General features: G+C 37.2%; 1 protein-coding gene across 5 annotated transcripts in view; it reads left to right on the forward strand.

Moving 5' to 3' along the window:
* LOC129239031 (serine-rich adhesin for platelets) overlaps nt 1-25,238 on the forward strand; it is a 209,798-nt gene that overhangs the window by 96,509 nt on the left and 88,051 nt on the right. For all 5 annotated transcript variants that reach the window (XM_054874339.1, XM_054874494.1, XM_054874569.1 and 2 more), the window contains one exon: nt 19,076-19,607. In XM_054874339.1, coding sequence (XP_054730314.1) covers nt 19,076-19,607 — 532 coding nt within the window. The remainder of the gene's footprint in view (nt 1-19,075; nt 19,608-25,238) is intronic.

The raw sequence follows: 25,238 nt of genomic DNA on the forward strand, positions 1-25,238 counted from the left end.
AACAAATTGTTTGGAAATGAAGTGATTAATAAAGAAAATGCCTATTAAGTGAAAATCAATTCAAAGGTGTTAAGTGTTGCCAGTTTGTTTATTACTTATTTACAATAAAAGTGCGTTTATTTACATTGAGTTTGTTAAAATTATTTTTGTGAAATATTTCAGGCGTAAATTAAATAATTTTGAGTACAAACAAAAGCTGAAAAAAGAATATCCAAAAAAATCTAAAATAATTCCAATAAAAGTGTATTTGTTTGCATATTCTTTAAATGAGCTGTGAAGACAAATTTAGCTGTGCATGAGAAAGTAAGTGGAATGCTCCAAATAAATTTTATGTATGTAAATATATAGTATTTTTAATCAAAAGGCATAGATCTGGGAAGTAGCAAGAACTGCAGCCGTTAAATTGGCACAAACTCACGAGTTTACACATACTAATATATGCACGCATACCCTGTAGGGAAATCAAGTGGTACCGAGCTGGTGCTTATCTAATGAATTTAGGACCATGAATTGAGCCATACAAAAAAAGGGTGGCCTTCCATACCACGATATGTTAGGTATTTCGCGCTGCATCTCTACCTTTCTATAATTTGTAACTGCCACTAAATTCGATAATTGAGACCGAGTGCGCGTCTTTTAAAAAAGTTCCGAAATTATGTGCCAGTGTCGCCACATTAAACATTTTTTTCTAACAAACTGCCTACCAAAATATATTGAAGTTGAGGCATATTTAAAATGCTTTGAAGTACACAAAGCATTTAATATTTCTACTGACAATCGATTTTGGTACTTATAATGTTAGGTTAGGTTGAGTGGCTGTCATAAGACACACTTAACCCTGAAAACCCCCATGGTGACACCACTGGAGCTCATCCTTTACCTCCTGAGCCTTCTCTGAACCATGGTTTTAATGGTTTTAATGAATTTTGTTAATTTCGGAAATCTTATTTTTTATTTTTTTATTTTTTATTTTTTTATTTGTGAGACCTCTTTAATGCGGCGATTTCGAGCAGGGAAATCTTTTTTCTGTATACAGCAATGCATGTACACAGGAGGAGTTCTACGGTTTCCCCTTCTTCAATATCATGACAACTTCGACAAATGTTATTATGTGGTATCCCCAGTCTCTTTGCATGTCTTCCCATTAGACAATGCCCTGTTAGTACCTCTATCTCATATCTATCGCTCAAGATTCAGTCGCGGTTTTGTGTGGTTCCATTCTGTCCATGTTTACCTGCTTGGTATTTATTAAAAATACTTTAATCTATGCATAGAAATTCACAGCCGATTTTCATATCGTAATTTTTTCTTTATCGTTAGTAAAAATTAAAATTCGACTGCATTCAATTAATTTCAAATTAAGTCACAAAAATCTTTTTATAAGTACACGAAATTTTTGTGTCTGTTTGTTTTTGATTTGCTAATTTTTTTCTTGCGAAAGGTGCTCCCGGAGATTTTTTAGTTGCAATTGAAGACGGAAGATGGCGCTGTTGTCGATATATTTCTAAAAATCGTATTCGCAACCTGATTTGGCTCATATTCAGAAAATATATAATATTAGTTCAGGGAAAATAAGTAATTTAGAGAAAAGTGTATACCCTACACCAGAAATTAAATTCTTAGTTAACATAAAAAATATTGCACTGAGTTAAAATCCATAGACCTTCTCACGCAGAAGCATGTCTGCTACGAATATCTTACGACTTCGGAGCAAAACCTGTACTATTTTTACTTAAAAATAAGTGTCAAAGAATTTAAGCTGAATTTAAGCGTGGTCGTACAAGCCGTGAAGACGATCCACGTCAAGGAGATTCAGCAACAGCAGCCACACCAGAAATCAGGATATCGTATTGGATACAGGATATCGTATTGGAAAATCGTCGAGTGACTGAAAGAAATTTGGTAGGAACCCTAGAGATCTCATAGGGTAGTGTCAGCAATATTTTGACTGAAGTATTGGGTTTCAAAACGCTGTTTGCCCAATGGGTGCCTCATTCGCCAACAATGGAACAAAAACATATTGAAATGTGACTTTCTCAGCAACAGAGCATTTTCGAAAGGATAAAGTTGATTTTGTGCATCGATTCATCATTACGGATGAGACTTGGGTCTATCACCATGATCCTGAATCAAAATTAGAGGCTAAAGGAGTGCCAGAAAAAAAGGAAGGACCGCACAAAAGGGAGACGTGAATAGCCTAAAGTGTATCTAAGCTATATATAAGGTATAGCTCTCTCTCTTCTTTTCCTCTACGTTATATCTTTTTTCTCTCTCGCGGAACGAAAATGCCCAAAACGATGCATGGCCTTGAAATTTTACTCTCCATTATCGCTCGCCCATCGACGCCTAAGAAGTTTCACTTCAAAAATTGTGATGAGGTGGAAAAAAATACTTTTTGACATGACCATAGAGATTGAAAACTAATTTTTGACATTAATTCAGTTGAGGCTGTTGACAGTATTATCAGCTGAAAGCTTAAATTACTTAGCTTGAATTACCGAATTCCTTCTAATTTACCAACTAAAATTATCAAGATGCGGAATTCCTTTTATTTAATGAATTTCGTTTTGCAAATACAGCAAAATTTGTAATATTCCTAGTATATCCTGGGCTCTACAGTAACATAACAGTAAGTTCAAGCATCTCGTTGAATATTATTCACTTTTTTCTCGCAATATATAGCCAGACTCTTCTAGTGTACGAGTATGAACCATTCACAAGGCTTAGGTAGAATTTAAAGTATGCAAATGCAGCATCAGCTTTCAGCCCGACTCGAACCAACTTCTCGTCCTCGGTAATAGCAATAAGGTCGTACTTTTGTGTTTTGAAAGTGAAAGATTTCACTACTCGTAAAATGAGTAGAGAAGTGGCGCACAAATGCTGAAATTCTAGTAATTCTCCCTTACCTCTAGTGTGCCTCTACTTCAAATTTTTCCTGCAAGGTACAACCAAATTGATGTGCGTTTGCTTACGTGCAACTGCGTGGGTCAAGTATACGATGGATATTTTTGTACAATATGTCCAACACATTTATACACAGCCGTGTGTGTATGCGAGTGATATGAATCGCTTAAATGCTTGCATACTTAAAAATATTTTTGTGCCAACATCTTAACGAAATGAAGGCAACTGAAATGGTTAGTCACGCATTACCTATAAAACTCACAAATTAATTTGTTTAATCGAGAATATGCATAAATTCAAGTCATAAACGCACATACCAGCGCTTCACCTGTAAAACTGTTAACCATTTTTGGCGCACCCTTCTTCGAAGTGCGTCTAAGTGGAGAGTTTTGTTGACGCTGGCGTCGACTACCTCCGCAAAAGTCCACTACAATGGGGCTAATGAACTTGCCAATTTGTGGTTGCTCAATTTTGTTTTCAATTCCTCTGTTGTCGTTGTTGTTCGCTTGTGCCAATTACTGGCGCATCAGCGCATATTTTTGAGTGCGTAGTTTTTTGCGAGGGCGGGTGTGTATGTTTTTACAGAAAAAAAAAAACAATTTTTTTTGTTGGCTATTCAAAATTTACGCACATTGGCTGCATAATATGATTAGTGTAGATGCTTATTAAGTTGTCAAGCAGCACAACGCTTTATAGAAAGAGGCGTTTTGCTGCTGCGCAAATGACGATGCTTACAATTATGAGCACAAATTAGGAATACTTAAGAGAAAAAAGCAAAAAGTGACAAAAAATTCCAATAAATTAATAAAAAGATACCTACTAGATAATTACCCGCCATGATGGCCACTTAGCGTTAATTAAAAACCAGTAACGTTCGTTACTATTCGTTTTATTTTTTTTATTTTAACATTCGTTAATGAACTTGAAGCTCTTTTGGCTGCAATAAATCAGCAGATGCACATGCGTGGCTACATGTACGTGTGTATGTGTAGTAAAGTTTGTGTGGCTCGTAATTTTGCATATTTTATATAATGCGCAATTAGTAAAACAACAGTTTTTTTTTTTTAAATTACTTCTTCTAATATTTAATTGTTTTTCTAATATTTAATTCTTCCTTTAATATTTAATTCTTCTTTTAATTTTTTATTCTTATTTTAATAATTAATTTTATATCTTTCCTGTCACAGTGACAAATTGTAAGGTCCATCAACCAATATTTAATATCTTTCTTGTCACAGTGACAAATTGTAAGGTCCATCAACCAATATTTAATAGCTGCCATTTCTTTTTTTCTCTCTTGGTAATTAACTTTTAATTTCAGCGAATTTCTGAGCTAATGACAATTGATTGCATTTATCGTAGATACTTTAAAGAAAATTAATAGCTCGCGAGAATTTGTCATACAAATGACATCAATGCTTGTTTCGGTTTTGGTTACATATGGCTCATATGGTGGAGCTTAAAACCGTTAATTTCAAAATCACACACATACACTCAAATTGTGTATATGTAAATGCAGATTATAGGATTAGGAAAAATTTGGCAATATTTTTAACTGCTCAAGGCTAACTATTGCATAGCCGATGACATCGTGATAATCGCGCGAAATTAAAAAAATAACTGTCGGAACTTTTTCTCAACAACGAAAAAGGTGCTGAAGCCGTAGGACTCAAAATAAATGCAGCAAAAAACAGATATCTGAAGACTTCGCGCAAGATGGAGAAAAGACAGGCAGAAGACATGGTAATTGGCACTTTCCGCTTCGAAGGAGTACAATTGTTTAAGTATCTGAGCGTCAGCATAGAAAACGACAATAACACACACGACACAATACAAAGCAAGAATGCGGCAGAAAATATTATTGATTGGCTATTTGTGCACATAAAACACTTAAAAAGATATATTATGCAGCCTCGTAGCCGACTCGAACAGTTTTAGGCTATTAATAAATCCTAAAACTTCTTGTGCCTCTTTGCAGAGTCTGCAAGAATCGTTTTCTAACCATCTATCTTTTTCATATGTAATTAAGTCTACAGTGTCCTGTTAGTAGTTCAGTGTAAAGTTTTATGCCCTTTCTGCTTAGGTTACGGATTCTTCTTCTTAATTGGCGCTATAACCGCTTACGCGATTTTGGCTGAGTTTAACAAAGCGCGCCAGGCGTTTCTTTCTCGTACTAACCGGCGCCAATTGGACACACCAACTGAAACCAAGTCCTTCTCCACCTGATCTTGCCAGCGCAGAGGAGGCCTTCCTGTTCCTCTGCTACCACCAGCTGGTACCGCATCGAATACTTTCAAAGCCGGAGCGTTTCTATCCATTCGGACGACATGACCCAGCCAGCGTAGCCGCTGAATCTTTATTCGCTGCGCTATGTCTATGTCGTCGTAAAGCTCATACAGCTCATTGATCCATCGCCTACGATACTCGCCGTCGCCAACGCGCAAAAGTCTAAAAATCTCCCGCAGAATCTTTCTCTCAAACACTCCAAGAGTCGCTTCATCGTATGTTGTCATCGTCCAAGCTTCTGCGCCATACGTTAGGACGGGCATGATGAGAGCCTTGTAGAGTGTTAGTTTTGTTCGTCGAGAGAGGACTTTACTGCTCAGTTGCCTACTTAGTCCAAAGTAGCACTTGTTGGCAAGAGAGATTCTTGTTATAACTGTCAACAGTGACGTGGGTGCCGATACGCGAGTGCGCCGACTGTTTGTTTGAAGACAGGAGGTACTTCGTTTTGTCCTCGTTCACCACCAGACCCATTCGCTTTGCCTCTTTATCCAGTTTGGAGAAGGCAGAGCTAACAGCGCGGTTGTTAACGCCGATGACATCGATATCATCGGCATACGCCAACAATTGTACGCTCTTACAAAATATTGTGCCTGAGCGATTAAGTTCTGCGGCTCGTACGATGCCCTCCAACGTCAGGTTAAAGAAGTCACACGACAGCGAGTCACCCTGTCTGAAACCTCGTTTGGTATCAAACGGCTCGGAGAGGTCCTTCCCAATTCTGACGGCGCTGCTGGTGTTGACCAGCAAGTCTCTCTCCCACAACGCAAGGTCCTATATTTTTCTTGTCTTGCCCCGCCCATCGCATTTCTTGAATGCCAGTGATGTCAGCCTTTACTCTCACGAGGATATCCACCAGCCGGTCAGAGCCACCTTCCCCATTAAGGGACCGGATTTTATAGGTGCATGCCCTCAAATCATATTCCTTATTTCGTTTGCAGGGGTCGTCATCAGTAAAGGTAGTTCTCATCCGAGGCTTTGTAATTATTTTCATTGGGGGAGATTTTTGAGTGGTGGGTCCCAAATCCAGTGCACAACCAGCTATCCTGGAATGCTTCGTCTTCTCATGTTAGCTCACTCCCGAACGGGTGTTCGGAAGCTACCCAGAGGATACGTGGGCTAATCCCGGACGTTGTGAGCTGCTTGAACCATATGCAGAAGAATCGTTCTGGCTACTCCCAAGTGAATGGCGATCAGTAACTTTCCCTACTTGCGTGGACTTCTACACATGGAACCATCGTCTTAGGTCAAGGATTGCTTCTGCCTTTATTCGTTCTGGATCTATGAGTCTTTTCGATTGCCGCATGCCCGATTGGGCTCTCCAGTAATCACGCACAAAGGCACTTTTAAAGTTGTTATATACCCCCGGTTTAGGACTTATGAAGGGAGTGTTTTCGCTAAAGTGTCCGCAATTTCATTCCCTTCGCGCCTCTAATGTCAAAGTTTCTTGACGCTAGGGTGTTGATGATTTTAAAACATTCCCAGACCAACCTTGATTGGAATGAGAAGCTATCCAGCTATTTTAGAGCTGCTTGACTCTCAGAGGGAATGATTATATTGGCACCGCGTGTGGCTCTCCGTAGATATTCTCTGGCACACAGATCTAAGGCGTACACCGCCACTTGAAAAATGGACGCGGTTTTTCCCATTGCAATTGCATTTATTATTTATATTTGTATAACTAATAAAATCTAAACTCCTAACGGCCAGTTCCTCCATACGGCTGTGAATGCTCCACAATGACATCCAAAGATGAATGGTGTCCAAGAGTATTCGAGCGAAAAGTGCTGCAAGGGGTGTTTGGGCTGCTACGCCTGCAAGATGGTATCTACCGGATACGCTACAATGAAGTAAAGCTGTAGCTATGTAATGACAAGGACATCGTGAAATGCGTCAAGTCTTAAAGACTGTCATGCATAGTTGGGTCATATTACACGCATGAGAGATGACCGCCAAGAGAAATCAATCGGGCTATACAACCTCGTAGCGCCTAAATCACGAGGACGTCCAAGATTAACAAGGTTTGAACAGGTGCTAATTGACTTGAGGACATTGCGTGTTAGAAACGGGAAAACTGTTTGAGAATCGAGATGCGTGGAAAGGAATCGTGAACGAAGCTAAAGCTCACCCCGAGCTGTAAAGCTGTCTGATTATGATGATATGCAGAGATATTAGGGTGGTCCACCAAAAATCGATGCACTGGAAGAACATATATTTTCATGCGTATTGAAAATTTAAAAGAAAAAATAAAAATTGTAGACCACCCTATTATATGCGCTTGTTTTATTTATATGTATACATACATACATATGTACCCTGCATTAATGGGAAAGTCATTCTAGATCCTTAAGAACATTATTATATAATTTATAATATAATTCATATTATAGTTACTTAAGTTTGATAGGCGAGTCGGATATATGACGATTTTTGTAGAATGAGCTATGTGAATGAAAAAAATAATGCTAGTTTTTAGTGACAGTTTTAAGTACTTAGACTTTTTTTGGGACTACCTTAATGGATACTGTAATACATATAAAATTATAAACATTCTATAATTCAAACGACCTTATTTCTTAATTTTTACTTACAGTTTTTTGTTCATCGACTTTTTTTAGAACCACCATAATATATAGACATTGCAATATATGCAAATTAATAGTCTCCCACATGCTTAAAGCGGCGTAAATGGCCTTATTTGTAGATATTTGCCTTACAGTTTCAAGTACCTCTAATCTCTATGGCCCACCCTAATGAATACTTCAACATATAGATATCCAATTATTATTATTATTTAATCCAAATGACCTTATTTCTTAATTTTTACTTACAGTTTTTTCTTCTTCGACTTTTTGGGACCACCCTAATAGATATCGATATTGCAATATATGCAAAATAATAGCCCCCAATTGTTTTAAGCGGTCTAAATGGCCTTATTTGTAGGTGTTTTCCTTGCAGTTTCAAGTACCTCTAATCTCTGTGGACCACCCTAATGGATGCTTCAACATATACATATCCAATTATTATTTTTATTTAATCCAAACGTCCTTATTTTTTTATTTTTACTTACAGTTTTTTATTCTTTTTTTCGAACCACCCTAATATATATGTTGATATTGCAATATATGCCAAATATTAATCTCCCACATGCTTAAAGCGGCATAAATGGCCTTATTTGTAGGTGTTTTGCTTACAGTTTGAAATACCTCTAATCTCTGTGGACCACCCTAATGGATACTTCAACATATAGATATTCAATTATTATCATTATTTAATCCAAACGATCTTATTTTTTTATTTTTACTTACAGTTTTCTTTCTTCGACTTTTTTCGAACCACCCTAATATATAGATATTGCAATATATGCCAAATAATAGTCTCCAACATGCTTAAACCGGCATAAATGGCCTTATTTATAGGTATTTTGCTTTCACTTTCAAGTACCTCTAATCTCTGTGGACCACCCTAATGGATACTTCAACATATAGATATCCAATTATTATAATTATTTAATTCAAACGACCTTATTTCTTAATTTTTACTTACAATGGTTTGTTCTTCGACTTTTTTCGAACCACCCTAATGGGTACTACTATGAATATATATAAATTTATTAATATTCCACAATTCGTACTATCTGAATGAACTTATTGCTCAGTTTTTACTTACGATTTTTACTACATACTTTAAATTTTTGTGGACCACCCTAACAGTTGTAGATATTGCGACATATGTAAAATACATTCCCCCACATAAACCATCTAAATGGCTTTCTTTGTAAGTTTTTTCAGTTATAACAAAAAGCATTTGTGACCTTAAAACTAGAAAAAGAGGCATTGGTATGGGAAGGTAAGCTTAGGTTCTAAGTTTCCTGACGAAATATTGTAAAATACGGCTGCAATTGCACACATTTTTAGATTTAAGGGTTTTACTTCAATTAAATAATTGTTAAAAGGCAAATAGAAGGTATTTAAAATAAAGATATGAATCTAAAGTAAGTTGCTTTTTACATGGATATTCCGTTTCTAGCAGCTCATTTGTCACGCTCACTCTTTCACACACATACATATTAGAATGGCTTAAGGAGAATGTCATTTCATAACGAACCATATTTTTATTATGATTTCTGTGCTGAAATATGACAGACGTGGTGTTGCTTAGCGGCTATAAAAATTATGTTAAGCAATTTACAACAAAAGCAAAGCGAAACAAGTAACAACATAAAATTGTCAATATGTTACATTGTCACCAGTAGTAGTAGCATTGGTAATAAGTAGTCGTTATGCAGCCTGTCTTTTACAAAATACGCCAATCATTCCAGTCAACACCAAGTACGAGTATATCAATCAAAGCACCGCGACTAGTCTTGACCAATAAATGAAACCGGATTGTGCTTACAAGGCTGAATATTTTTACCTGTAAACGAGTATACATTTATATAAATATGTATGTGTGTGTATGTATGTGCACTGGTAAACATACCTGTTTAAATATTTATTTCGCATTGCCAATATCTGCTATTCGCACAAAGAAATTCTATTTAAAAGCTGTACTGCGCAATGATCAGTGATAATTAGCTGAGAATGATGCGCTTTGATGGCTCTTCGCCTGTTGGCGTTAGAGGTAGACTCTACTTCTACGCGTATTTATGATGAAAATACCCACTTGTTTGTTATGATTGCGCGCATTTGTGTCATTTGTGGGAATGTCATTAGAAAATATTGTGGTGGTACATTTAAAGTAGAAGCAAATACAAAAATTAGGTGAGGTAAGAAGATGACTTTTAATAAAAAGGAATTTTTACTACCTTTAAGCATGTTATTTTTCGGGATTTTGGCACGGGTTACTAAGGATGCTCCTAGCTTCTTCGTCGAAGTCGAATTTGGTGCGCTTCTGCTATTTTCTTAATTTCTTCAGTTACAGTGTTAACTTTAAGGTCCCGATGAATATCAGCATTTCTGACGTACCAGGGTGCTTTAACGATGATTCTCAGCACTTTGTTTTGAAAGCGTTGTATTACATTGATATTTTTTTCACTGGCGCAACCCCAAAGCTGTGCACCATAGGCCCATAATGGTTTTAATGTTTGTTTATAGAGCAATAATTTGTTATATATGGATAAATGCGATTTCCATCCAATTAGCCAGTTCATTTTGTTTAGCCTGATGTTAAGCTCATTTCGTTTTATTTTTATATGCTCTTTCCATCGCAACTTCGCATCTAGGGTAATACCTAGGTATTTTGCAATATTAGCGAATGGGACTTTTTCATTAGAAATCATTATTGGTTGGTATTTTGTAATTTTATTTGTAAAATTCACGTGAATGGATTTACTGTTATTGAGTTTGATTCCCCATTTTCTCGTCCATGATACCATAGAGTCGATTGCAGTTTGAAGGTTCCTTGCAGCTTTTTCTTCTGTCTTTTCAACACATAAAATTGCAGTGTCGTCAGCGAAGGTGGCAGTTAAACAATTTGCCATTAGTGGTAAATCTCGGGTATAAAGAATATACAGGATTGGGCCCAGGATGCTACCTTGTGGTACGCCGGCTTTTATTTCAACCAGTTCAGAATATTCCTTTCCCTGTTTAATTCTTAAATATCTTGAAGTAATATATGACTCCAGCAGACTACAATATTGGTATGGGAGGCAAGTCTTTAATTTGTAAATCAAGCCTTCATGCCATACTTTATCGAACGCCTGTGCGACGTCGAGGAAAACTGCTGAACATACCTTCTTTTCCTCTAATGCTTTTTCGATTTCTGGTATTATTCTATGGACTTGTTCCAACGTGGAGTGTTTACTTCGGAAACCAAATTGGTGAGATGGTATTAGATCTTTTAATTCAATAATGGGTTTCAACCTGAGGAATATTAGTTTTTCAAACAACTTGGATATTTGTGATAACAGAGAAATCGGACGGTATGAAGACACGTCGTGAGGGATTTTACTGATCCTGAGATTTTATTTTGTAATCCCGAAGTTATGGGACTGTCTCAGAGTTAAGAGGTTTTTGATTTTGTTGAAATTTAATGTTAAGAAAAATATTCTGAGAAAATAATTTTTTACAGAGTTTAAAAAATGAGCTTGGGCAATTTTTAAATTAGCTGTTGTTGATATCGATGTTGAAATTGTTCTTGTTGTTCTTGTTGTCAATGTTGTCAATGTTGTCGTATCTGTTGTAGTTGTTGTTGTTGCGTTATTGTGGTCATTTTTGTTGTTTTTGTTGGCGCTGCTATCGTTGTATTTGTCATTGTTGTTGTTTTTGTTGGCGCTGCTTTCGTTGTATTTGTCATTGTTGTTGTTGCTATATCTGTAGTAGCTCACTAAACCCTACTTAGAGCATTTAGCGTAGAGCAGCCATCGTTACAGATATCATCTAAAGGTTAGCCTAGGAAACAAGCTATTTCGGCGATGTGAGACCAGAGAGAGAAGAGTGTAAGATGAGTAGGTTTAGGCGAGCATGTGAAAGTGTAGTTAGTATCTTGCAAGGTACCTTCAAATTTTGACGCTAGTTCTGAATAAGTACGAGTTCAACCTACTACAGCATCCAGAACGTAGTTAAGCCAGGGTAACGCAAGTGCCTCACAAGGCAGCAAAAGCTCTTCATTTGCAAAAGCTGGTGATTGCTGTCCGATGATGACATTCGGGTAGCAAAAGTTTGTAAAAGTGATGAGTATCGTTCAATTTCTGTCTGCATTTCGTCGCGTCCAGTGGTTGTTTAATGTATGTCTGAATCTCGTTAGATGGCTTTTGACGGGCCTCGGAGGTGGCTCTCCTTACAGCGGGTCCCCAGTCCTCGTTTTCCTGACGGATCTTACATTGACTGACTCACCAGTCCTAATCTTCGCGCACAAGTCCTTCAGCACATCTGCATAGCTATGGTATTTTGCGGGTTTTATCACAACAGCTGCTGACTTTGCCTGTTGTGTTCGCGGCTTGCTCCTTTTGCTTGGTTTGGCTAGCTTATCCTTCGGCTTATTTTGGTTGCCCCTCTTAGTAACTGTCTGCGAGCCTTCATCCGTTTTCTCAGGGGGCCCGTTTTTTTCCCCCTGTGAGTCCATTTACCATGGCTTTCTTAAAGCTTTCAGGGGCAGCAGGGCTGGTTGCCACTCGCTCCGGGTTCGTCTTCGCAGAGGTGGGAGTATCTGTTATTTGCTAGATGGCAGTGTTTTTTCGGGAGCGCCTTTCCGTTTTCTGTTGTCTTCCACGAACGTCTGTAGTTCAGCATTACATCCAGCAGCTCAGCCATTTTGGATAGTCCAGCTTTGACTTCGTTGCTAGTGTTTTTTTGACGTCTGAACGCCTGCTGCATAGACCTTATCATCAGCTCACATTGAGAGATCGTATCTTCCTACATCCTCCTCATGTTTTTTATTAGCTCGAGCCGAGGAGATATTCCAATAGCGTCGATTGACGCGCTCTCTTTTGTGGGGATCGTTCCTGTCTTCCCATTCGCTTGAGCCGTTCTGCCGCTGCAAGAGTGCTGGTTGACGTATACTGCGTTGATTGTAGCAGTATTGGTAGGCATCCTTCATCTGGATGCTGATGTTACTGTGCTCGTTGCCGTTAGCGGGGCTATCAGCTTTGACATTTTTAAACGCAGTGCAGGCTGGTCCGCTTCCAGCTGCACTAAGGATTGGTGCGTTATTTGCCGGCGGGGATCTTAGCAGTAAGCTACTTTTTCTGAAGGCTGCTCTCGGATTGACGTTGTCATTTCGACCATCTCTGATTCCTTCATCTGTTCTTTGCTCGGTGGTTTGTTTTCTATTTTGGGTATTCATAATAAATTCTTTTGAGTCCCGACTTCAGGCCACTATCCTTACAAGAAAGTGCAGTTTTCCTAAGTGTCCTCATGGTTATCTATGTGAGCAGAGAGGCCATGCGAGGGTTGACTCTACGCTTCATGTGCAATAGAGTTCGAGTCAGGGCAGGAACTAGTCAGGATTGCTCAACTGAGCCTGCACCACCAACTCAATGGTGACGTGTAAGGAACGTACCCGAGGCCTTGCCAGAGTTTTAACGGGACGGAGGCGATTGTAGCATTAGCCTATTAGCCATTTCGGTGAGGTTTCACCCTCCTCTACTGAGGTGACAGAATATTACTTTCACTAGCCCATAGACTTCCTAATCTAAGAATATTTTCCAGTATACCCTAATCAGAATCTTACTGGTCTCGATCCTAATGAGCTTTATAGCCCTGCCGCTGGAAGTATTCGGGGTATATGAGGCCTTTCGAACCGAGTCCCTTCCTCTCCTGCCGGATTTTAGTCGCCTCTTACGACAGGCATGCCTTACCGCCGATGTATTCTTTCCCCCAACGCGCTGGGGGTAAGCAACGATCCCAGGACTTGAATCGGATAGGCCCGGAATTTTACGAATTCAAAACACCCGGGATCCCGAAATATCGGGGCTCGAGGATTGACATCCCTACTACTCTGAAATAAATTTTTGCGTAGCAGAACTGGCAAATTTGTTAGCAAGCAGTAAACTTCGCCTAATGGATCGGGGAACTCACGCGCTGAGTGATCAGGCCTAGGTGCGATCTAAATCACTAATCACCGTTGATTGTTTCCCATTCGTGGAGTCGCATCAGTGAATCGCGAGTCATGACAAGCCAATGGACTACGTTTGTCGCATCTCAAATGCTGGGACGGAGACGAAGCGAATAGTAGACTAATTCAGCTCTGCTTAAAATGCGGCAACTCGAACTTAGTAAGCATTTCTGACAGACAAAAGACATTTGGAAACTCCAGTGTTGCTTAAAAGAAACTCATTATACGGCGTATTACGAGGGGTGCTTCGTTCTACATAATTTTAACAACTGAGACTATTACCGTTCTAATTTTGATAGTGAACTGTTTAGGTCCGACAAGCGGATAGTTCGCACCACTTAATTGCATGTGTTAGTTAAATTTAGAAAGTAAGAGCTTCAGAGATCGCCTATGCAATGACTCCATGTCAGCGAAATCAGTTGTTTTCGGCAAATTCCTACTGTTCAAATTGGGCAGCAAAGAAAGATTGCCACTTTTTATTGCGTTTGCATCTTAAATTTGCCCACAAAATTTCCAAAAATAGTGTTCTCATCAGCTGCGCCAATTTCTAATTTTCTCATTATTAATTTTCTTCAAACAAAGCACAGCTTTTGATTTAATTTATTTTCCCATACTTACATAACTTGCGTCTGAAGAGAGATGAAAAAGTTATGCTTTTTTTTTGTCAGTGTAAGTGGGTGTTTTTGTGCGCATTTCCTTTGTAAAAGTGGCATATGTATGTATGTGTGCGTACACCTTTTATAATTATTTAAATGTCAGTATTATTTGATACAGAATTAATTTATTCCTTCACCGCTTTTACAGCAAATAATACCAGCAGAAAAGAAAAGCGGGTAAACAAAAAATATTTCGTAAGCGCTAAAAGCATTTATTTGAAGAAGCGACAATATAATGAAAGTTGAATTAGCATTTTAACGATAGCGCTGGCTAATGAACGCTTCGAGAGACAACAGAATAATAGGGCGCTACAGCGTTAAGGAACGTTTACGCATGCGATAAGCTGGCAAATATTTACATACATACATACACACATACATACTTATGAAGACATGTGGGTGCGGTGCGATTACGACGCTGCTGATTGTGTTGTTTGTGCTGTTACTTTGGGATTTGTGAAAGCCGCCAGGTGCACTTAGTACGGAGTATAAACTCATAAAGGTCTTAAACATGAAGCAGTTATATGCGTGTTTATTTAGAAGTAAAAGAAGGGGTTGCCATTTACATTTAAGCAAAAGTTTTTGTTGCGAAATATTTTTTTATATGAAACTTTTTATGTTACAGCGATCCCATTAAATGATTCAAATATTTGGGGCATGATCTTAAATTTTTCCGAAAGTTTTTTTATTTGTATTATTTCACTGTAATAAGAAAAAAACTGGAAAAATAGTTGAAAGAGAAATTTATAATTTTGAAATTTATTCAATGTTGAAAATTTTGTTGTATGAATTTGAGAATTTATTTTTTATTATAATATTTTTATTTTTGCTTTAAAAAACTGTTTTATTAACAACATTTTTTAACTTTTGGTCTTTCATGAAAGTAATCCCCCTTGAATTATTTCTTGTTCTTGTTTCGCTAATGACAAAAAATGTTCTTACAGTATTTTGAAAAGTTTGTAGACTTGAGTTTGAAATTTATTCAACGTCGAATATTTTGGCAAATCTTTTTTTTTAAGTTTTGTTTATACATTTTTAAAAATTTTTATGAATTTATTTTTCAAATATGTATAATTTTTTTATTTTTGTTTAACCCTAATCTCCTAATTTTAAAAAGTTACACAGATCCTAAAGTGGGATACCGAAGCTCATGTAGAGAAAGTGCTGAAAAACATAATTTTGGTAATTTATTTTATATTAACAAATGAAGTAACGAATTCCAAAACGTTTCCAATCATATTTATTTAACTTTTTTTTTAAATTTTTAAATACAGGGTGGCTGATGAATTTTGCTACATTAAGAAACTCAAATAACTTTTTTTTAGTGTATGGAATTCATTTATTTTTTTTTTCAAGTTGAAGGTCATTAAATTTTATTAAATGTAGCTTAACTAGTTTTAAAAATTATTGAATTTAAATGCCCCCCATGCTCGTTGACACAAGTGCGACATCTTAGTAAAAAGTTGTTCATTGCTGCTTTGAGAGTTGCGACAGGAATAGCCGCAATTGTTGCCCGAATGGATTGTTTTAGTTCATCCAAATTTGTTGGCTTTGTTTTATAAACTTCTTGTTTACATAAACCCGACAAGAAAAAGTCAGTTGCAGTAAGTTCAGGCGACCTGGGGAGCCAACGAAATTCGGAGTTTCTTGAAATCAGTTTATTGGGAAATTTTCGTCGCAACTCTGGCATAACAGTCTGGGCTATGTGAGACGTTGCCCCATCTTGTTGAAACCACACAGAGTTGAAAGGAATTCTCTTTCGGCGTAGTTCTGGATAGAAAAATTCTTTCAGCATTTTCAAATAACGGTCTCCAGTAACCGTAACGGTGTGACCATTTTCTTCAAAAAAATAAGGCCCGACAATACAGCGTGAAGAAACCGCACACCACACTGTCACGCGAAGAGGATGCAATTCCGTCTCGTGGAGTATCTGTGGGTTAGAAGTACTCCATATTCGACAATTTTGTTTGTTCACATTGCCGTTTAAATCGAAATGGGCCTCATCAGACATGAAAAGGCAGTTTAACATGTTTTGGTCTTCTTCCACCATTTGCAGGATCTTCTGGCAAAATTCCAAGCGAATCGGCAAGTCTGCTGCATTCAGTTTGTTAACCATTTGAATTTTGTAGGGAAATAAGTCTAAATCTTTGTGCATTATTGTTTGCAAAGACTGTCGGCTGACACCAAGTTGAGCAGATAAACTTCTTGTTGAAACCCTTGGATTGCTTTGTATAGCTGCAGCTACAGCAGCGATCGTTTCCTCCGTCCGAACTGGTGGGTTTCGATGATAAGGCCTTCTTGCGACTGTTCCTTGCTCAGCAAAATTATTCACCAGTCTCATTATGGTCCATCTGCTCGGGGGATCGCAAATTAAAACAAAAATGGAACAGATAACTTAAAAAGAAAAAAAGTTATTCAATTTTTTTTTGGTAGCGGCTTTCATCAGCCACCCTGTACATAGCATTAAACAAAATTTGTTTATAAAGTAATTAAGGACAAATTATTCATTACAATTTTCACAAATTTTCGTAGTTGTAGAATACTGGTTACAGATATTTTTTTTGCATTTGTTACAAATTTGTTTCTGCATTTTAGATATTTTCGTAGTCAAAGATGACAGCGCTTTCGTTTCAGGGTGGCAGAAGTACAGGGTTGCGAATCAACAGATGGTGGCAATACTGTTTTTATGGCTGCTTGTGTTTCTGTTCGCATATATTTGGCAGACTGTCTTTTCCGTATTTGTGACTCCACAAGGCTTTCTCCTAATTCCCGCAAAAACCAATGTTTTTTGCTTTTCTTTTTGTCGTGCCACTCAGGATGAGTTTTATCCAAATAATGTAGGAAGCAATACCTGCAGCATCAATTAAATTCATAAAAAAAGCAAGAGGCCATCTATTGCACTTGCGCTTAATCATATATTCGTGAATTAGTTGGTCAGATGTGTCTACGCCCCCTTTGGTTTTATTATAAAATTTATTGATCTCTGAAATTTGTTTTCATTTTTCTTCAAAGACGTTATCATCATGATGCATAGTTGACATGAAAATAACTGCTTTTCGTGTTTTGGGAACATGAGAAGCAATCGTTATATGTTTTTGAAACCCGAAGATTGTTGAGTTAATCTTTGGAGACTTGTTCGGCCTATAAGAGCAAGGAGTTCATTTTTGTCTACCACGTGCCACAATTTTCCTAATTTTGAGTACACTGCAGATCCTTCTTCATTCGCATACCTTAAAAATTTCATCACAATCTTCATCGTTTATGAAGAGTTTGAAGCAATCAAGTACATGTGATAAAGCGCACCTGTATGAGGTAAAACAACTGCATCAACCTTTCCTTTGAAGATATTCGTTGTTCTTATTTTAGATGAAGGTGGTGGAGACTTGTTTCAAATAGTAGAATCTTTACCAACGTAGAAGTTGGCTTCATTGTCTTCCGTTTTCGTTTTCATCCGAAATCTCATCTTCTTCTTCAGATGCTTCAGTCATCTAGTCCACTTCTCAATCATTATAATTATCTTCATTGTTGCCACTGACTTCACCATCAGACTCATCTTCCGCTTGGCAATGTTCCAAAATATCCTCCAACTCCAAATCATTCAACTGTTTTTTAGCCATCGTAAAATAAAATTTTGCCACAGTTATATAATAACGTATTTATACAAATGAGAAATAATAGACTACCAGTTTACACGTGAACATAATCAGCAAAACTATAAAGAATTTGAATTTGTACATTTATTCATCTGTTCAAAAATACAGTGCCTACTGCTACTTTTTCCATTCAATGGATTCAAATTTTGCAACAGTTCAAAAATGCAGTGCCTTCTCTAACTTTCTTCATTTTACGAATTTAAATTTTCATGTTATTTAAAAATGATAGGCCCACTATGCGAAGAGTGAGTCCCGTAGGCTCACTTTAAGATTTACGTTACAATTTTGTAGGATTGCAAATGGTAAAAGTACGTACACAATCCAAAAAATTATAAATACGTCATAACAATTATAATCAGTTGAAGGGAAGCCCAAAATTTCAAATCAAAATATTATTTGGTGCGTGAATAATTAATACTTAAATTTCAAAGTGAGACTGAAAGGCTGACTTTAGGAGATTAGGGTTAAGAAAAATATTTATGGATCAACATTTTTGAGAAATTTGTGAAGAAAGCTTGAAATATATAAAAAAAATTTCAAATTTATTCAATATTGAAAATTTTGATATATATTTTTTTTATTTTTATGAATTTTATTATATAATATATTTTTTTTTTTGCTTTCAAAACAATTATTTTATTGTTCAAAAATTATTTTTTTTTATTGAAAATATTTTTTTTTATTGAAAATATTTTTTTTATTGAAAATATTTTTTTTTATTGAAAATATTTTTTTTTTATTGAACTACTTTTTTTTCAGTGAACCTATGGTTCTTAAACGGATATTCAATGCACTGATTTTTAAATAACCTGGTGCTATCGTCTAGTACAAAAGCAGTTTATGATGTAGATTGTGGACAAGAGGCTCATGGACTCCCAGTAGCTTAGAAAATTGTTTTCTTCTTCACACAAATTTCAGATCTATAATTATTTAACACAAACTTAATAATCCCCATGATATCAAAGAATTATTTATTTGCTACAACTTTAAAACTTTCCCCTCTTATTTTCTGCATATTTCCAGAATTTTGTCAATCACCGATCTGCCACCTTTGCCAAAAAGTCTCAGTGGTATTAACAAAATGCTTGGCTCCGATTCTGGTTTGATCAGCGATGATGCTGATGCCAATATGGAACACCAAACCAACAATAATATAGATGATATGGTAGAATACCAAAAAGGAGATACTAATAATAATAACAGCAATAATAGCAACATCACTGCCAACAACAACAATAATAATAATATTGGCAAAAGTGGTTTTGACGTAGCGAAATTGTTAGAAAGCAATGAAATGGAATTGAGCAACGCAACCGGCAAGTCAAAGACATCGAATGCCACAACAACAACAACAGCAACACCATATTCAACCGAAACAACCGCAACATCATCGACGACAACAACAACAACAACAGCGGCATCGAAGATGGCAACAACGGCAGCAACGCCCGCGAAATCAGCCGTCACATCGAATGCCGCTGGCGCTGGCGGTGCGGTGGCGAGCGTGACAGGAAGCACACTGGATACGCAATTAGCCATTTTAAGAAAAGAAATGGTAAGTGTAAGGCTAATGCCTTTTTGTTGTTTATCGTGGTTTTTATGGTGGTTAGCGACACACTACGGGAATGTAAAATTACTCCGCTTAACTATTTGAGTTTGAATGAAAAGGTAATCGTGTGTTTTTTGTTGTTGTTTTTTTTTTGTACGTACGAGTACATACTCGTATGAGCAATACGTTTACTGAAGATTTAGTGAAATTATGGACAAATGTGCGGAAGAAGTCCGGAAGCTAAACTGCTTGAATGTCCTATGGTTTATATGGGCATATAATGTGAAATTTATTGAATCCTACGCGTGCGCCAAGCGGAAGTTCTTGTTGCTAGCAAAGCATGGACTTGAAGTCTCAGCTAACTCAAAGAGTAAAGAGAAAAGAAGAGTGAAACAAATTAAGTCCTATTTCCTACGAAATAACAAATCAAAGGCTAGTAGTAGATCTGCTGGAGGTGCAAAGCGTACACTTGAGCCAAGTATAAAAAATAAATAAACTCTTGAAATATACTAGAAGAATATCAAATTTTGCAATGTTAGCATTTTGTATTTATTTCAATTCGTTTAAACATAAAAAATTCATGAACATTTTTCAATGAAATTTTCATTGGAAAGAGTAAATCCTTCAACTAAACGAGCAATAAAATTTAAATAATGATTTCCACGCTAACTTTGCAGTAATTAGCCCATTCCGTCAACTAAATGCTGTGCCTTGGTGCCTTTATTCCATTTATTTTATATTTTTATTTATTTCATTCTTTGAATGAAGAAAACCCATATTGTCTGCTGAAAGAATTTTACTTGCAAACTCCGCAACTTTTTATGAACAACAGGAAAGGAATTTTTTGCACTTTATTAAATTTCTCAAGTTAAGCAATCTCCCATAGTATCACAGAATAATAGAAGAAAGTCCAAAAACTGGAATTATTTCTTATTTACCATAAGAGTAAAATTTCTTTAGAAAAGTACAAAAAAAAAAAAATCCACTAGCTCCAAATGTAAAACTTCAACATTAATTGACAGAAATTAATTTTCTTCTCACATCTTATAAACCTTTCTAGCCAATATCCATTTCTTTCTTGGCTATGCTTGGCTATGTTTTTGTTTTTGTTTTTTGGAAGAGGCGACAGCGCGCAGCACCCACAAAAGAATCGTCAGTCTGCAGTAATGTAGCCAAGTGAAAAAAAACAAAACGAGCAAACATTCATGTACGTGTGTTGAGATTTTTATTTCAAATTAAGTTAACCAAAAGTTTTTCGGCACACACACACCCACAACTATGCATACGTGTACGTGCATGCAGGTTTTTATGTGCGCTGAAGAAAGTCAACAAAGCGACAGTAGTCTTGTGTATGAATACGGAAAAGAAGGTGAAGACGAGGAAGAAGAAGTGAAAAAGACCAACTTGTAGAAAAAAACAAATTGAAAAAAAAAAATCGAAAACTAAAAACAGAATGGTTTACTTTCAGTCTGCAGTCGAAAAAATGCAACTGATGGAGTGTCTGCCAAACTGACGGATGGTCGTTTTTTAGTTAATTTTATCTTTGCACACTTATTTATTTTTTTATTCTCATGTACTTGTATTTTTAATACAAACTCTATGTAGTTATGCGAAAACATTTCGTTTTCCTTTTAAATATTGTTGCAAGTAATAGCAGTTGTTGTTATTATTCGTTGATGCTACGGCAACGTGGTAAAAATTTAAATAGCGCTATTTAAGAATTAGTTGCGGATTGGTTTCAAACTACTGACAAACCCTTTTGTCACATAGCGTATCAACCATGTCTGCGCTCCATTTTGTGGGACTCCTCGCAATGTACCATAATTTGCTCCAGCTCTTGCCGGTGCCTTTAACTTCCCTGTAGACTGCTCGCCTCCAAGTTTCTCGTGGTCTATCAAGTTTTCTGCCCTATGTTCCATCTAGGAAGGACAGGAAAATATATATATACCAGGCCTGCGAGCAGAAAAGCGTTTCGCTTCAGTACCTTTAGGCTCTGCATTTTTCGACTTTGCGTAGATTATGACCAATCCATCTCCATTTTTGGCGTTTTATGCGCACTTCGAGTGACTCTATTTGCAACTTTTTTTAGCAAATCAGTCGCCAGCATAATCGAGATGTTGAAGTTTGCTAAATATATCTCATCTTAAGCCGTTTTTCCGATACGGAAGAGGGGCCACTTATATTCGCAATAACAACAGGTGATAGGATACATCCTTAGCGTAGGCAGCTTTAGACTTCAAAGGCGTCAGACAGATTCCCTTTATGTGCCACTAGCATTTTCTATGTTTCCCGTATTAAATATATAATTTTATCAGGCACATTTCTTCGTTGTAAAGTTGTCCAGATGAAATCACGCTTTTCACAATCTAAAAAACTTTCGTAAAATCAATAAATATGTAAGTCTGTGTTATATTTCCCACTCTGCTCAATGATGATTCGTAACGCCACACCTGGGCTGAAAAGTTCTGGGTGTAACAAAGAAATCTCGATAACAAAGAAAACACGGTTTTTTTTTGTTAAAAATTAGCTTTATTTATCACCGTAATTTCCATCTAGAGTAACGAAATCATTCTAGTGCCACTCTAACATTTCAATACCACTTTTGTGGAACGATTTATCATTTGCCCCAAAATACATAAGTCTCAGTTTCAGCGATAACCTCTTCATTCGAGCGAAATTTCTCATCGGCGAGCATTTTTTAGACCTGCGAAGTAGTCGCTAGGAGCCAAGTCTGGCGAATGCAGTGGGCATGGGAACAATTCGTAGTTCAATTCATGTAGTTTTGCCATTATTTTGATTGACTTGTGACGTTGTGTGCGTTGTTTTGATGAAGCAAAGCAATGAGCAAACGCGTCACTCACTTTGAACAGAGCTTTCTCATAGTCAAATGCTCATGCAATATAAAGCCAATCGTGCTTTTGATATCTTTATCAGCTCACTCACGCAACTTCACTTTTCGATCATTCAAAACGAGTTTGTGGCTTTCTTTGATGTTTTCTGGAGTTGCCGCCTCAGTCGGACGTCCACTGCGTTGTGCACCGGTGTCTCTACGATCAAGTTTGAAGTCAGCAAGCCATTGTTTTTTTATTGTTTCTGATGGAGCATGGATTGGAGTTCCCATAACACTTTTCAAGCCCCTGCTTGTCTTAAACGGTATTTTTTCCCATCCAGAAGTAGTATAAAATTAAAACAAGAGATTCTTTTTGATTCTTTGAAAATAACAAAAGTAGCGCCACTCTACGCACAATGAATCGCGAACTAATGAATAGAATATCATGAAATTTTAGCAGCTGTCTGTTTAAGGGTAGTTCTAACTGAAAAAAGGTGAATGCAGGCCATCTACATATGTGTTAGGCCCGAGACTTTTCAGCCCAAGTGTTAGAAAGTAAAAGATTGATTTTGTCGCTGTAGGTAGGTAGGTAAGTGGGATGGCTATCGCAATGACACGCTTAGACTTTTCATAGGTCCATTGTGATACCACTGTAACTTATTCTTATCCTATGGGTTCCTTTTCAAACCATCCCGAAGCTTTAATAAACGAGCAAAGCTTTGTTAGTTTTAGATGCGCTATGTCCGCTACATCAATTAAAAATGCCATGTCAAGAGTGCGGAACCTCCTCATCGCTAAGCTTTTACACTAACATAAAAGGTGTCTGACTTTTTCCTCTTGTTCTGTATTAAGGCAGCTTTTACAGAAATCGAAGAGTCGGGAGTCCTAACCTTCTAGCGGGACTGCGTATTAGACAATGACCAGTTAATACCCCTATCATTTTCTTTATAGTTTCTCTGTTAAATCTTGACAAGCTTTTTGATCGACCGCTGTTATATTTCCGCCATGTCTTTCTGCTTGGTTCGCATGTTGAGAGGGTTTGCCAACTTGCATTTACACTGTTGGTGGTTTCTCTATCTATAAGTGGTACATAAGTGGCTATAGGCGTAGGTATCAGCGTCTTATCCACTTGGAGATCGAGCGTTGTACCGGTTCGAGTAAATTCATCTGCCTTGCAGTTCCCTGCTATATTCCTGTGGCCTGGCATCCAAATAAGGTGTACTTTGTAGTGTTTTGATACGTCATTTAGTAGTTTAAAACATTCTATGACTGTTTTTGACGAGTGTGTTTTAGATTCTAGCGCTTTTATTGCTGCTAGACTGTCCGAGTATATAAATACTTCAATTGTGGATAATACTCTCGTCTTTATTACCGTAAGTCCCCCTTTTATGGCAGTGACTTCCGCCTGAAATACACTGAAATGATAAGGTAGGCGAAATTATTGGCTAACTCCGAGTTTATCGGAGTAAACCCCTCCACCTACTCTGTTGTCTAGTTTTGAGCCATCTGTATAGATGTTTCTATCATTTTGCTTAACAATAAGTCCATTATCCTCTCCACATTCCTCTTTGGAAGGATATACTGAGGCGCAGGATTTATCTAAGTTGATATCCTTGGTCTTATAGAAATTCGTTGTCGCTGTTGTTTTTGTTTATTATTACCAGCGAAGAGATTGACAGTTTCCCTCTTCTAGAAATGACTAACTTTTCGGTCCCTACCACTCGCTTTACGTAATATTTGAATAGGTTCAGTCCCATTTATTGCCGGGTATTGAAATTTCTGCACATGGAAATGTGCTGGGTTTTATGTATGTGCTGCATAGGTGGAGGTGTTTTCAGTCATCAGCACAATACAGCACTTTCTTCCGCTTGCTTTGGCGCTGACAATGAGTTGGGAGTTGTTGCTGTGCAGCAAACTCACATTTCCCGCTTGTGACTCCCTTAGACCGCAAACTTTCGCTTAGCACGCATGCATATGAGCATACATACATACACCCGCATGCATACACACATACATCCATACACACACATTTACATATCGATGAGCTCTGCCCTGGCCGGTACTATTTTTGGTGCATTCATTTTACTAGTTTTGTGGGCGTGTGTATATATGCATTTGTATGTGTATATATGTAAATATGTATGTGTATATATGTAAATATGTATGTGCATATATATAAATATGTATGTGCATACATGTAAGTATGTATGTGTGTATTTTAAAGAGCGCTCATATCTCTTCTCTGATAGTTAATCTACGACTTTTCACTCAAATCCCATTTATTAGATTTTGTGCAATGCTGGCACAAAGTTACATACATACACATACGCGCATACAGATGTTTGTCAGCACATGCGAGTCTGTAGGTGTGTGCCCCCTGTGTTTTAACATCTTCATCACCGGATAGCCTGTTGGACGTGCTGCATTTCTATCATCGTCTTTCTGTCTTTTGCTTTTTTGCCCAGCTGCTGCTGCTCCTCCTGCATTGCATTGCCATAGCCATTAGTCATTCACGCTGTTCGTCTGTCAGCCACTCAGTCAGTCAGTCAGTCATTCAGTTAGTTAGTTATTTAGTGAGTTGCGCTTTTATTAGACGAAAGTGAAATGAGTTGACCTTAAAAAAGTTTCTTCGTTTGCCTTTTAACAGCTTTAATGTGCCACCTTCAAGTTGGTCTTTTGGTAGATTTTTGTGTGTTTTTTTTTTCATTTCATTTCTACTTTTAGTGTTTTCTCGGCTGACATTTCCCCATTGAATACAGCAAGTGGGGTCTTCGTAGAAAATACAATAAAATTTGAATGTGAAAAAG

This window comes from Anastrepha obliqua, chromosome 1, assembly GCF_027943255.1.
Source record: "Anastrepha obliqua isolate idAnaObli1 chromosome 1, idAnaObli1_1.0, whole genome shotgun sequence".
Classification (NCBI taxonomy): Eukaryota; Metazoa; Arthropoda; class Insecta; order Diptera; family Tephritidae; genus Anastrepha; species Anastrepha obliqua.